The sequence below is a fragment of the Chiloscyllium plagiosum genome, chromosome 39 (assembly GCF_004010195.1).
Source record: "Chiloscyllium plagiosum isolate BGI_BamShark_2017 chromosome 39, ASM401019v2, whole genome shotgun sequence".
In the NCBI taxonomy this organism is placed as follows: Eukaryota; Metazoa; Chordata; class Chondrichthyes; order Orectolobiformes; family Hemiscylliidae; genus Chiloscyllium; species Chiloscyllium plagiosum.
This window is the reverse complement of record NC_057748.1, coordinates 12,133,779-12,148,883: the sequence shown is the minus strand read 5'-3', so window position 1 is coordinate 12,148,883 and position 15,105 is coordinate 12,133,779. Positions and strand designations below refer to the sequence as shown.

Below are 15,105 nucleotides of genomic sequence, written 5' to 3'. Positions count from 1 at the left end.
CACTTGACTTTGCAGTCATGAATATTTTTCCCTCTCTTTTTTTGCCTCCACTGGATGGCACTGTGGCCTGGTACTGAATGGTAATTGAAATGAAGTTTGGGCTGATCCATAAAGGGCTAAAATATCTGTGAAAGGAATTCATTACAAGAGCATTCCAGGTGACAGCACTATTGCAAGAGTTTGTAGCTCTTTCAGAATTCCACTATGAATTGTATATTTCCAATCAGAACATGAGCTGAGCAACAGGTGCTGTGATTTGACATGTAGTGATGCACTTTTGTTTCTGCTGTCACAACTTGTATTAGAATACCAGTTAAATTTAAATATTTTAGGAATTAGCATAATTAGATTTTATTAGTTAATCTGCACCTAATGGTCAGTCCAAGCTGATTTTCATGAATTATGAATACAAGTCTGAAAATTAATTTCTTGTGTGATTGGGTTTTGTATTTTTTTGACTAAAATCTTCAGAAACGTGCTCCATCTTCTCACGAAAGCCTTCTCTCCTTCCTCAATTAATCTTTTTGACACTTTTTTTTTGTTTATTTCAAAGTTAGGACAGCTTTAGCAACACCCTTTTGTGTCAGGAAAAGCTCCAGATATGGAACATTTGTTTGTTTGATACCTATTGACCTATATTTAGCTGGGTTCTCGGAGTTGAATGCTGACTTGATTGACCACTATCTACTACAATAGGTTCTCCTGAATTATTATGCAAGTAGAAATTTGAGTCTGATTCTGCTTTAATTTGCTCGCTTTTCATCTGTATATCCAAACCAAATTAAATGGGATAATGACCTGAAATTTTTTTAGTTCTCTATGAATCTTTTGCTCTGTTGAATAACTTTGATCAAATTTGCTGGATCTTGTGTGATAGCACCAGCCAACAAAATTTTGTTCTTTACATGCTTGCCTTTTTAAGCAATCTTTCCAACAAAAACTAACATTACAAAGTATTCTTCCAAATTTTACTTTCATCTAGTTAAGGACTTGGTTCGCACAACTGTTGGGCAAGCACGTCTTCTCATGGCTGAGCGATTCAAACAGTTTAATGGACTTGTCGACGGCTGTGAATTCAAGACTAGTGAAAAGGAAGTAACTTGCACAGATCTAGAAGGATTCTGGGACATGATCTACTTCCAGGTATTTCTGAAAGATTTTCTTTTGAGCACAGTGCTGATTTTTTTTTTGTTTCCCCGCCCACCACCACAGATTACACATTTTTCTGAACAGTGCACATCAAGAACTTAACTGGTGGGGGTGGGTGGCAAACTTCTCTGATTGTTAATGTACTTGATAGCTGGCACTTCTGATAGCTATGAAGGCTTCCCATTTCCTATCACCAGTGAAATATCTCTGCATAGATTAGGGATTGACCTGGAATTTTCTGAAAGAGTAGTGAATAGTAGCAGGCAATGAGGCTAACCTTTGAGGTTGGCTAGGAAAAAATTGGGAGCAACGACTTTAAATTACTGTGAGGTTGCAGTAAAGGGAGAAGTTTGTCAACTTACAAAGATAAAGGGGATTATCAAGCAGGCTGCTATAGAGATTTAAAATTTAAAATCTTCAATCATCTGGCTGCAACAATTGTATCAGTTAACAAATTGGCAAAAATTAATCCAAAGCCAACAGCATTTTGAGAGAAAATAATCAAACAAAGAATTCCTTGCAACTATTGGAGAGACACTGTTGAAAAACAATATTCCAACGTTAACTTTCCCAGTTTCAAATAGAAATGTTAGTTTCTTTTCTCCCCACAATCATAGAAAAGTGTGTGAGAGAAAATCTGGGTTTTTATCTTTTTCCTCATCCTGATGTGTCGGTTCTTAACTTTGTTACTTGTCTTCCAGGTTGAAGATGTGAACAAAAAATTTGAATATCTGAAAAAGCTTCAAGAAAATAAGTGGGAGGAGCCAAATGAGTTGCTGTCAGTGCCCAAGAAAATGGTCAAGGTAGGGGGCAAAAAGATTTAGGAATTGGTCATACTCTCTCGTCGCCTTGCCTTTTGGTGTTTATCCTGCAGTCTTTTTAAATCATCCAGTTTTTTTCTGTGAAAAAGTAAGTAGACATGGGCAAAAGGTAGTAATGCTAATGCAAGCTGTTTACAGTTCATTTGTTCATTTATCTGCCTAAAGTCAATGTCCTGATCATTGGGCCAATTTGCTTCAGTGACTGATCTGATGAAGTGTAACTTTGTCCTTTTTCCTTTAGAAACCAGTTCTATATTCTACTTTACAAATTTCTTCCATACATCAATGTATTCAAAGTATACAGATTTTATATTGTAGAAAGACTATACACTTTCCTGCAAAACACTTTAATCCTATCAGGTTACTATGAAAGCGTGATGTAGTCTTTGATCAGGATTGTGCATGAGTCTTTGACTCCTCCCAACTCAGTTTAATTTTTCAATCAGTAAAACATTGAAGAAGCGATTAAATGTGACTCTCAAGGTTTGTTGTATTTGTAATAAATGTGCAAATCCTTATGATTTCGCTTTCTTTTTAATCCCTATTTTGAGTAGCTTTTCAACATTTATCGGTTGTAGATTTGACAGTGTGTTATGTCAAAATTTGGTAACCTTTTACATTTCTTTATCTAGAAAAAGGTTGCCATCCCAAAACCCACAGAAGTTACTGCAATTAAAGCCAACAAAACCCTGACTGCACCAAAAAGCAGTCTTGCTGCTTTAAAGGCATCTATGAAAGCCAAACTGAAGCGGGAAATGACAGGCTCCAATAGTCAAGAAAATCAAAAAGATGTTATTGTGTTTGATGCAGGGTTCTTCAGAGTGGAGAGTCCTGCGAAAAGCTTCACTGGTAAGAAATGTTTGATGCAAATTTATGTAGGAGTCTGCATGTAGCAAAGTAGCCTTGTATGTGAAATATGATCCAGAAAATGAAGGTGGGAGAAGTGTTCAATGCAGGCGTCTGAGACCAAACAAAAGTTTTGGTCTTCATAATCCAGGTTCTGTCTTCTAGCTCCCCAGTCAGAGGCTGCCGCCTCTGGGTCCAAACAGTAAAATGTCAGCACTGGGCCTTTTGCCTTTGAGTGGCTGCAAAATTGTGGGAAGCTCACAGGTGTAGTCCAATTAGGTGAATGTGCATGGTGTGAACTGTTTACTCATTTGGGATTCTGCATATATCATGGGGTTTGTATCACTGTTGTATATATTCAGAACATCATAATTAAGTCTAGTTGGATAGGCTGAGTTATTTGTTTTCTGTTCTTTGTGTTTCATTGTGTAATTTGTGAATAAAGTTTTGTTTGTAAAATCTAGTAGTCAATCTAGCTATCTTACTCCAGGTAATTTTCACTGTACACTTACTGAAACAAATTGCAAAGTTATGGTCTGAGGCTGCCTGCTTAAGAATGTTTTGAGTGGTCTCGCTAGTCCATTTAATAATGAAACCAAAATTATGTCCCAATCACGTGTAATAGATATGGTTTTGAAGGGTTATTGATGTCATGCACTGTGATGCTCTGAATTTCCTCTGAGGAGAGGGACTCAATGTAGTGGGGCTTGAGCTTAGCATAAACCTATGCTGCAGCAAAACCCAACAATCAGTTTTTAATGTATATAAAAATGCAGTTAGCACAGCTGATTTTAGAATCATTGCAACTGAGTGTAAATGAGTCATTAATGACAGCATTTCTACCTTGAATAAATAAAATTTATTGCAGCCCTTTTGTAACCTACTAACATGTGTTCTGTTAGTTAGTATGTTCACGTGATCAAATTTGGATAGACCGAGCTTGCCTCCTCAAGACTCAGTTGACCCTCTGTCTCTTGGTAGACTCATTGGATTTTTGTTCTTCAGCGTTTACACAGCTGACTGAACAAGAACTGCATTTCTAACAACTTCTTGACTTCCAAGCAACTAGTCCATATGGTGCGTTTGTTATAAGTTTAGCTAGGACAGTATCAAATTCATATTTAATTTTATCTAGAGCACCGCCTTGCAGATTTTTGTCCATTGCGTTCCTTTTAAGAATAGTGCAATTACACAGCAGCAGTCACATTGCAGCCTTAATATCAATGTAGTCAGACCTTAAATCAACATGTTTCTCTTTTGTTTTCAGCTCAGTTGAGAAAATGCCAGAGTTTTGGTTGAGGACTGAGATTTTATTCAGAAGCAAGCATCAGTTTCTCTCTGAGCAATGTTCCATTCTATTTGGAGGAAATCGTTCTCTGCTGCAGCAGCTTTTATTTCTAGTTTGAGAATCTTGCAAACTAGCAGAGTTTGGGATAGAAATCTTCAGGTTGTTAGAATTGGAAAAAAATTAGACCACCAGACTTGTCTAAAGGTCATCTCATTGGACTGAGGTTATAAATTTTTTTTCTTGAACTGTAGAGACACTGGAAGGAGTCAGTTAAGTAGAAATAGAAAGAGGAGTATAATTTCTGATTTGAGTCTCTGTTGGGAAACAGGGTAGGACTTTGTTCAATGTTTGTTTGTATTAAGATATTCCTAACTAATATTTATAGATGTGTATTGCTTATTTGTTTTGGTCTTTGCAGTTGGCCATTGAAACATACATACAATGTTGACTAATTAAACAAAAAAGGGCAACATGCGATCTATCAAACTAGGTTTCATGCTTGGATCTGACTTCTCATGAGTCAGAAGTGTTGAAGCATAAGAAGCCATTAAGCCCATATTAGCACCAACCCTTCAAATGAGTATCATTATATGCTATCAATCTCCTTCTTTCCCATGCTCTTGAGCACTCTTTCTATTCATATAATCTTTAATGCCCTTTTGAATGCCTCAATTGAACCTATCTCCTCCAAGCTATAGTCAATTAGTACATTTTCATACCCTGAGTACTCAGTGTGAAAAGCTTTTTTCCCCCTCAGGTTATATTTCCTCCATTTGTAAATCACTTCAAATCTGCAATCTGGTTCTTTTATTCTTTTATAGGCAGTTATAATTTCTTCCTGTCTTCTCTAGCCAGACCCCTCATAATTTTGAAAACCTCTTGGATCTTCTCTTAGTCCCAACTACTTCAATTTTTCATCCCTGGTACGATTCTCACAGACCACTTTTGCAATCTCCAATGTGTTCACATTCCTTCCTACAATGCAATGTACACTGTACTCCAGTAGTACAGTCAAGTGACATAAAAATATTCACACCTGGCAATTTTTAAAATAAACTCCTTTCTGGGAATTATTAACAAAACCGACATTTGTCATCCACAGTTAGTTGCCTGGAGAAGGTAGCAACAGGCTAAATTCCAAAACTGCTGGGGTAGAGATTTAATGCAACTTGGTGACCTGCTAGATCAACCACATTGATATGTCACTGGAGCTGTATGTAGACCAGATAAGGATGGCAAATTTCTATCCTCTAAGGACATTAGAAAGCTTAACTGAGGCTTAACTGAATTAAAATTCTGACTGTGATGAAATTTAAATTTTATTATTAGTCCAGTTGCATGGGATCACTTATTCTGCCACATAACCACTACACTGCAACATGAATAAAAGTATTTAGCTATAACCAAGAATGAATGAAAAATCAACCAGATATATACAATGAAAAGAAAATTAATATTTGTAAACTGTCAATTTCTAATGAGACTAATACAAGATAAAACAGTTCATTAAAATTTGAGTCAGATTTGTGCACTGCAATCAGAAAGATGCTTCTAATACTTCCCTCCATCTCCTAAAAAGCTCTGACATGCTTTAAATCTGTTTCAAATAAATTGGCTTATGCTGACAACCTCCAATGTATACACATATTTAATAAGATCAAGAATGCCGATCAGATCAATCTTTTAAACTTTGACCTTTCTTGAACCTCGAGTTGTGCTGAATAGAACCAGGCCCTTTGCTCCAAACGGTCCATGCCATTCATTATACCTACACTGAACTAGCCTCACCTCCCTGTACTTGGCCCATATGCCTCTAGATATTTCCTATTCATATAATTATCCAAATGTCTTTTAAATGTTGTAACTATGCCTGCATTCACCACTTCCTCTGGAATGCATGCACCCCTTTTTTTTTGTTAGAAACAAAACGTTGTCCCTGTTTCTTTTCAAATCATTCTCCTCTCACCTTAAAAATATGCCTCCTAGTCTTGAAATCCTCTACCCTAGGGAAAAGATGCCTGCCATTCACCTTATCTATACCCCTCGTGATCTTAAACCTCTCTAATGTCACCCCTCAACATGCTACACTCCAGTGAAAAATATCCTAGCCTATCCAGTCTCACTATCTAGTTCTCACCTTCCATTCTTGGCAAAATCCTAGTAAATCTCTTCTGAACCTTCTCCAGCTTAATATCCTACCAACAACAGGGTGACCAGAATTGGGCGCACAACTCCAAAAGAAGCCTCCCTAACGTCCTGTGCAACTTCTTCAGAACATCCCAACTCCTATATGCATGGGTTTTTCTTTTTTTAAAAAAAATCTACTTGCATGTGCTTTCAGTTCACTTCAAGGAGCAAATTTGCAAAATGTAGGTTTAAATGCAAGTTGTTTGATACATCGAAGGTTGAAGCGATTGGCATTTATTTTCAATTGGTAAATGGGCTGAAAAAAATACAAATTTTAACTGTTTGTGCAGCACCTCCCAAGACTACTACTGTTGAAGATTGGGCATCAAGACAGCAAGCAAAAGAACAGTGCACCCCTGCTAAGAGTGCGTGTGACTCAACTGCACCAACCTCGCCTATCCCTTCTATGTGTGATAGACCAAATCAACAGACTTCAGACAAAAAGGTTTTGAAATGTTTACCAGAGGTTGAATCACCTGTAATGAAGAAAGACGACAACAGTTCCATGGCAGAAGAAAGGTGAATCTTGTTTTCCTACTGCATTTTATTTGTACTTCAAGCTAAGGCAAATATTTATGCTGCTATACATTAGGAATAACTTTGGAATCATTCAGTCTCCAAAAACCATATTAAGCCTTCATGTTCATTTGCCTGTCCTTATACTTTCCCTTTGTCTGTGTTTGGCTGTAAATTTGTACAAAATATGTTTCAATTAGATGTTTCTCAATTTTTAAAGAAAATTTAGGAATGCCAGTTTAAACCATATTTAATAAGGGAGCTGTTTTGTGTGGTAATTTTGAATGTTTACCTTGTGACACATCTTTCATGGAGTCCCACAACACTGAGATGGGCCCTTTGGTCCAAACTGGTTCATGCCAACCAAATGTCCATTCACACCAACCATGTTTCCCTGCAGTTGGCCCATATCCTTCTAAACCTTTCCTATCCATGTATTTATCCAAATGTTTTTTAAATGTTAATGTACCTGCCTCAACCACTTTCACTGGTAGCTCATTCCATATGCATACCACCCTCTGTGTAAAATCAAAAAAACAATTGCTCCTCAGGTTCTCTTTTTATTCTTTCCCCTCTAACCTTAAACTGATGCTCCCTAGTCCTCAATTCCCAACCCTGAGGAAAAAGACTGAGTGCATTCACTCTATCCATGCCCCTCATGATCTTATACGATTCCCCCCCCCCAGTCTCCTACGTTCTAAGGAAGAGTTCTAGCTTGTCCAACCTCTCCTTATAACTCAGATCCTTGAGTCCTGGCAGCATTCTTGTAATTTTCTTCTGCACTCTTTCCAGTTTAATAACATCCTTCCTGTAACAAGGTGACCAAAGCTGAATACAATATTCTGGTGTGGCCTCACCAACATCCTATACAACTGCAACATAACTTCCCAACTTATGCACCGAATGCCCTGACTGAAGGCTCATGTGCCAAAAGCTGCCTTCTCTGTCCTGTCCACCTGTGACTCTACTTTCAGAGAAACATGCACCTGGACTCCAGTCCCTTTGTTCCACTGCACTCCTTTAGGGCTGTACCATTCACCATGAAACTCCTTCCTTGATTTGACTTTCCAAAATGCAAGACCTCGCACTTAGCTAAGTTAAACTCCATTTGCCATTTCTCAACCCACTTCCCCTGCAGATCAAGGTCCTGCTGCAATTTCTGATAACCTTCCCCTCTATCCACAGTACCGCCTATTTTAGTGTCATCTGCAAACTTACTAATCATGCCTTGTACATTCTCCTCCAAATTGTTAATATCGATTTAACAAACAGCAGTGGGCCCAGTACTGACCCCTGAGGCACTCCACTAGTCACAGGCCTCCAGTCTGACAAATATCTATCCATTATTGCCCTCTGTTTTCTACTATCAAGCCACTTGTGTATCCAATTTGCTAGCTCCCCCTGGATTCTGTGATCTAACCTTCCAGAGCAGTCTATCGTGTGAAACCTTATGAAAGTTCTTACTGAAATCCTTTTAGACTACATCTATTGCCCTGCCCTCGTCAACCTTCCTCATCAAGGAGCTCTAACAAATTTGAGAGGCATGGTATCCCACTTTCCTTTTAAATGCTACCAGTTTCTGGCAATAGAAGGCAGACTGGTAACAACTTTGGGTTAGCGTTTTCTTCCTGTAGGCAGTCTCAAAAGTCAACATCTATCCTAATGTAGATAACCAGCATTGTACATAGGCTGTTTGTTATCTGTTCAACTCTGGGTAACAGTGGTCATTCTGTTTATCTTCTTTTGAACTCCTCTCCCATCCAGGAGACACCCTTTTTAATTGAAATACTAGTGTAGATGAAGCTTGCTTTGAACTTTAAAAATATTCTTGACTTTCCTCCTTTTTAAAAGGTTGTTCTGAATGCCCTTTGTATCAAAATGCTACTGAACCCATCTATTGTAGTGTGTGTGCCTGGAGCTATGTTCTTTTGCGGTGGGGGTTAACGGCTAGTTTACTGTTTTACAATCATGCCCTTTTTCTGATGCATCAATAAGAATGAATGGATATTTTAGAGACTACTCCTCCCACCAGCAATTCTGGGCAAGCAACTGTATTACATCCTTATTCTCTCTGGAAGTGACATGGTAATATCTTGGCTTGGTTGTCTGAACAACTTAATTTGTGACCAGAAAATCCTCTATTACACTACTTGGTGATAGATGCATTTTGTAGCTTGTATATGCAAATGTGCAAGCTACTTTTTAGTTTGTTTCAGCCTTGTAAATTGAACTATTAAGCTATAGGTATCACACTGTTGCAAGTTTATTAATAGATCCCTTAAAAATTGAACATTTAATTTTGGGTTGAGATGCTCTCATACATGTGTAAAACACATTTTTAAATGCTTTGAATGGCAGAACAGAAAATTGTATTTACCTGATGGGTCTTAACTTATCTGCTGTGTAGAGAGAGCCCAGCAGTTTAAAGTGTTTGAAAACTAAAAAATGAAATCTGTCTATGGTGTAAACATGCCACCTGTTCAATGCATAACTCCTCCCATTATGTAATTTCTAATGAGCATTTTCTCTCCTTAGCACAGCACAAGAGACTTGCTGTTTCCAGAAGAGGGAAGAGGAGGTAAGATCAAGAAACTGACTATCTCTTGAATAACCTTTTGCACATTTTAATCCACTAATCAACTCTACTAATTGAATGAATTTACTGAGGATATGCATGGTACCATTATTGAAAGTTTGACATTAGAAGAAGGTTGGAAGTAAGTTGCTCTTTCCTCTGGTGAGGTATCAAGAGTTGATATGGAAGGTAAATAGCCAGTTTTTTTGCAGAATGGAAAATGTCATGCCAGAGTATGGAATAATTGGCCACTGTCAGCAATTTAACCAAGAAAAAGGATTGCTAATTATGTCAAAGGGAAAAAAGGTTGGCCTGGAGGAGGGATGTGGGAGTTGAAAATGTGTTGCTGGAAAAGCACAGCAGGTCAGGCAGCATCCAAAGAGCAGGAGAATCGACATTTCGGGCATGACTCCTTCAGGGCTTTCTCCTAGAGGGATGTGGGAACCAGGTTAGAATATAAACATTTTTGTGTGTAGACATTTGGCTGTATGTTCCTCTTTTTAATCTTGCTAAGCAAGAATATATTACTTTGCTTGAACCTGTATGGTTTTGCTTGAGTGAAATCTTTCTCTACCTTCAAAAAGAGATGGAGGTAAAGCTACTTAATGTCACTTTTTTTTTGCCCATGGTCTGTCCTTCTACTGATTTGGTTTTGCGGCTTTCCAGTCTCTTGGAGAGGATGATGGTTGAGAGCAATTCAGGCATTTTAAGGTATTTATTTTGTTCCCTAGGTGAATACTTCACTAGACTTTGCAAAGTATCTCCAGCCCAGAAGCTCTGTCTCCAACCTACCAGAGGTGCTACAATCTCCATTCCATGATAATGGATGTGATGCAACATCTGTTTGCAACAAACATTCCCGACACTATAATGGGAAATCAGAGTTTGCGTCATCTCTATTGAGTTGTGATGATGTGGAAATGAAGAGTCCAGTGAGTCAGCAGTCTTCAACTGGTGCTCAGTCAATTCCAGAAGAGGTGTTTCAACAGACTAGCACTTTGGGTAAGTGAAATTGTTGCATTTTCCTCTCTGGGAAAAATTCCATCTGCTATTTCTCCATCCAACTTTCCAAAGCAACAGAGGTCCCAGCACTGAGTGGACCTCCCTTATCCTAGCTACCCTCTTGCTCCTAATTTACATATAAAATGACTTGGGAATTGGTCTTTAAATGGGAAAAAAAAAATAGTTCAATAGAAAACTGATTTTATTAATTTGAGTGCCATATCTAGAAGTTGAGACTGCCACGTGGTCACCGTTAGACTACATTTTTACTGAATTGAAATTGCATCATCTGCCATGATGAGATTCAAACCCATGTCTCCAGAATACTAACCTGGGGTTCTGGATTACTAGTCCAGTGACATTACCACCACACTATCCTTTCCCCACGTGGTATATAAGGTACTGGACAGGGTCCTGATCAAGCAACTCCTTGCTGTGGATGATGTTGAACTTCATGCTGAAACTGCACTCATTGCACAAGCAGAGAGTTCTGTCACATTGCTGACTTGTGCAGAATTTTCAGTTGGTCACTTATTCCTGGGGCCACAGTATTAATATTACTAGGTTAGTTAAGTTTCTGGTTAGTGGTGACCTTCCAAAACAGTTCCTGACAATTGATTTCAGCAATGGTAATGGCAAAAAAGGATAGTTAGATTTTCTCATTGGAGGCTATCATTGTCTGGTATTGTTATTTATCATTGGTGGTGGCACTTACTGATTCAATATCAGGATTTGTGAATGAGACTAAATGCAATCATCAAGTATCCTTGATTGTGACTTTTGATGAAAGGTTATTGAAGCAATTTAAAGATGATTGGACTTTGACAATACCCTGAAAAATTTCTATAGTGACTATTAAAATTATCTTTTGAGATCTTTTAATTCACTTGAGTTTGTTTTAAAATATATGCACTTTCAGTTTTTTGAATGCTATTTAGATATTAATGCAACATTGCATTGATTTCTCTGTTGAAAGAAGCATAAACCTTTTTCTGCACTGGCTAATGTCTGAACTCTGACCCCTCAATATCTAAGTTAATGAACCTGCTGTCCTTTAGTTAACTTGTCAAATCTTGACAGCTTTAATTTATTTCTTCAGCATCAGACACTGACATGTACTGATTGTCATAGGTGATTGTTAACCAAGTATTTTGTGGTTATAAGGAGGGGGAGGGGTGGTCACTGATCAACGTGAATAGATGTTAATGTTTAAGTTTTACGTTGCAAAGGGCTTTATGACACACTTTGTCTTAATGACTTAAGTTTGTAACAAAATCAGTTAATGTCTAATGTGCAACTTCATCTCTCCAGATGGTCCTTGGTCTAACAAGCAGGCAAGCAAAAACCTACTGCTCCAAGTGATGACACAATAAATACCATTAATCTAACAGATGTAGTGCTATTACTGTCAGGAGCACGTTTTATCTGTACCCACTAGGAGGCAGGACTTGCAAAGTACTTATCTTTGTTTTATATTTCTCCTGATTTTTATTTACTTTGTCCTGTTCCTTAGATGTGACTCCCACTTCGATTTCAGCCACGCAAACTCCGTCCTTTAGCTCAGTTGCAGGAGCTGTTCTCCATAATGTGGTAAGACTATGTTTGCAGTGATTAAACTGATTTTTACTTTCACATCTCTGCAAGTCAGTTGTAATAAGTTATCAAATACAGGTCAGTGGCTGGATTATTGCTATTTTCCTTCCTTCTAAAATTCTTCCCTCTTTTAGAACTATCTTGCCATAAAATGTTGTTAGTGTACAGATAATTTTCACTTGTTTTCAGTTGTTGTCATAACTTAGTCTGTACCTAAGTGATACATATTTCTCTCCAATATTCCATAATTGATCTTTCAGTTTTCAGAACAACTATTGATTTGCAGCCTTTTACTCACTACATCTCTGCAACATTCAGCATTACGTTTGACTCTATTCTCTTTCTTTTTTTTTGGCTTATTTCTATTGAAAGGTCAGTTTGTTAGTCTAGACGTATATTCTCCTGGAAATGAAATACCTCCTCTGGTAGAGGAATCCAGATAAAATATCGATTTTATTGACGTTGGGTATTGAACCAAGGTGGATAAATGGAGTTGGAAGGTACAGATCAGCCATGATCTAATTGATTGGCAGAAGAAACTCCAGGCCTGAATGGTCATCTACCCTGTACCCCACCGTCCATGTTCCTCCCATCATTAGTTGTCATCCTATTTCTGGCTGTACTGAGTGCCCTGGGCACTATTTGCGTGGTTGAGTAACTTGTCCAGATTACCTTTTTTAAACCTGAGCCTGAGAATTCTTACCATTTTGTATCCGAATGGGTTTCTCCCAAGTGCGTTTTGAAATGGAGATGGTTATATTTCACCTCTTATATGGCAAGATTTCACTATATATTCAGAGTTTGATTTTTCTGAGGGCTGTTTTTATGCTCTTTATGCATTATTCCCACAATTTTGATTTCCATGCAAGTCTCATTTGCTCTTAACTTTCAGGTCACTAACTTCCTTTAGTCATCCAACTTTGAACTTGTTTTTAAACTTGTTTAGCAAATGTAAGTTGATCAAAGTTTAACCACTCTTGTGTTCTTTTTAAGCAATCTGCAGAAAATTGTATGAGCCCCTTTGATACAATGGTTGGGGCAGGAGACAGACATAGGCTTCCACTTCAAATACCTCTTCAGGATTTGATATCTTTCAGTCCCAGTGGAACACCTCAATGAAGAAAAACAGATGAGCAGTCCATTGAAACTACTGGCTTATCTTTCACTGTGTAGACCATGAAGGACTTGTAGCAGGACACTTCATAGCTAAGAATAATACTTGTGGATTCTAGCTGATTGGAGGCTGTCTTCTCTTCAATGAAGAAAAACACAATGCCAAAGATCAAAGCCATATTTGATGTATAATTATTTCATTTGACCATGAAGTTTCAAATTAGTCCTTTTTGGGGGCCACAATTCAACTGAGTTTTGGTGGATAGTGGTCTATTATTTGTGATCTAAAAAGTCATTTTTGGAAGTGTATATTATCGTTGGAAGGCAACATTGTCAATGCTCTGCAGGGACATTGATGCACTGACTTGATTTTCCAATTATAAATATTTTTGATGCTAGTCTGTCTCTTTATATGGATTGAATTATTCTAAACTGAATGTGAAGGAAGTAGAAGAAAAGCTATATTGTGCAAGATGGAGCAGTAGGTTTATATCCATCCCCCATCTGACATAATTCCAAGTTCCCAATTATGTTGTTGAACTGGCAGTGGGCTGTTCTACTTGGAGGGGAGAAAATGTTTACGGCAGTATGAGGACTACTTAGTTTCTCCCCCTTGCCACCACCAACCCACTGTCTCACCTCATGCTTAAGAATGAATGGAAAGGCCAGCAGGTTACCCATCCTTACCTATGCTGAATGAATAATTTAAGAAAAATTGATACTTTCATGAAAGCTTGAATTGCTAGACTTTGTACCATGTTAGGAGCTGGAAGAAAGGAAGAATTTAATGTGAAATACTGCCTTCCTTTAAAGGATGATATCTGGATCATTACAGACACTTGACAGATAAATTTCATTGGAGCTTTTGAGCAAACTCCATTTCAGGAAAAGTTCACTTCAAGCAAGTGCATGGTGTAGGCATTGGAAGAATTTTAACTATTGAAATGCAGTCTTCAGGTTTTATCTTGTTTAAATTATTTGACAGGTCTAACATTATGACAGCTGTCTAACAGATATGACAGTTGCAATACTGTTTCTTTTGTGACCATCCATATTGTAATTCATGATATTTTCAAAATCAAAATATGACTTCTGGGATACCCACAATGTAACAAATAATGGTCTTTGTGTGAAATGTGCCAGGTTAATGCTGAAAATAGTGTAACCCTACAGACTCGGCTACTGAGTTGAAGTCCTGTACTGCTGTTGGAGTCCTATTTCGGTCCCTTGTCCATGACTTCAAACTCAGGTTCTTTAAACAAATGGAATCAGCCAAACTTTGACCTTATGCTGGAAGGTTTACCCAGAAATTTTCTAGTGTGGCTCCCACTCTGTCCATTTCCAAAACTTAATTGAAATTGCCCATTGGTTCAACTACAAGCTTCTCTTGTTTTAAAACTACCATAACTTACTAACTTTGATTTTCTGCTCAACTTGCTAATTCCAGCAGTGTCAGATACAGTGAGGTTTTGTACTATTTCTGTATAAAATATAAAGTGATGAAAATTATGTAATTGCCAATTTCTTCATATTGCATTAAAGTCAGAAATTTCTTGTCTCTTCATTTTTGAAGGTCTGTTGATCTAAAATCAAACTAACTCTGGTTGAAAATTAATTGACCTATCACCTTTTACCCCTCCTTCTATCCACCTATTATACTCTCAACTACCTTCTCCCCAGCCCCACCGCCTTCCATTTATCTTTCCACCCCCGAGGCTTCCAGCCTCATTTCTGATGAAGGGCTCCTGCCCGAAATATCGATGTTCCTGTTCCTCAAATGCTGCCTGACATGCTGTGCTTTTCCAGCACCCCTTTAATCTTGACTCTAATCTCCAACATCTGCAGTCCTCACTTTCACCAGGATTTAGAGGAATATCGACTAAATGTTGGCAAATGGGACTAGATTAATTTAGAATATCTGGTCAGCATGGTAAAGTTGGACCGAAGGGTCTGTTTCCATGCTGTACATCTCTATGACTTTGGACTTAGGTGGGGAAGAACTTTTGGATCTTGAA

The 15,105-nt window shown here is 37.9% G+C and overlaps 1 protein-coding gene across 1 annotated transcript in view; it reads left to right on the top strand.

Moving 5' to 3' along the window:
* dlgap5 (discs, large (Drosophila) homolog-associated protein 5) overlaps positions 1–14,654 on the top strand; it is a 34,559-nt gene extending 19,905 nt beyond the window's left edge. The window contains exons 11-18 of the mRNA XM_043679313.1: positions 983–1,143; positions 1,851–1,952; positions 2,603–2,819; positions 6,582–6,810; positions 9,343–9,385; positions 10,114–10,384; positions 11,898–11,974; positions 12,971–14,654. Coding sequence (XP_043535248.1) covers positions 983–1,143; positions 1,851–1,952; positions 2,603–2,819; positions 6,582–6,810; positions 9,343–9,385; positions 10,114–10,384; positions 11,898–11,974; positions 12,971–13,096 — 1,226 coding nt within the window. The 3' untranslated portion in view covers positions 13,097–14,654. The remainder of the gene's footprint in view (positions 1–982; positions 1,144–1,850; positions 1,953–2,602; positions 2,820–6,581; positions 6,811–9,342; positions 9,386–10,113; positions 10,385–11,897; positions 11,975–12,970) is intronic.
* Positions 14,655–15,105: the final 451 nt, after the last annotated feature.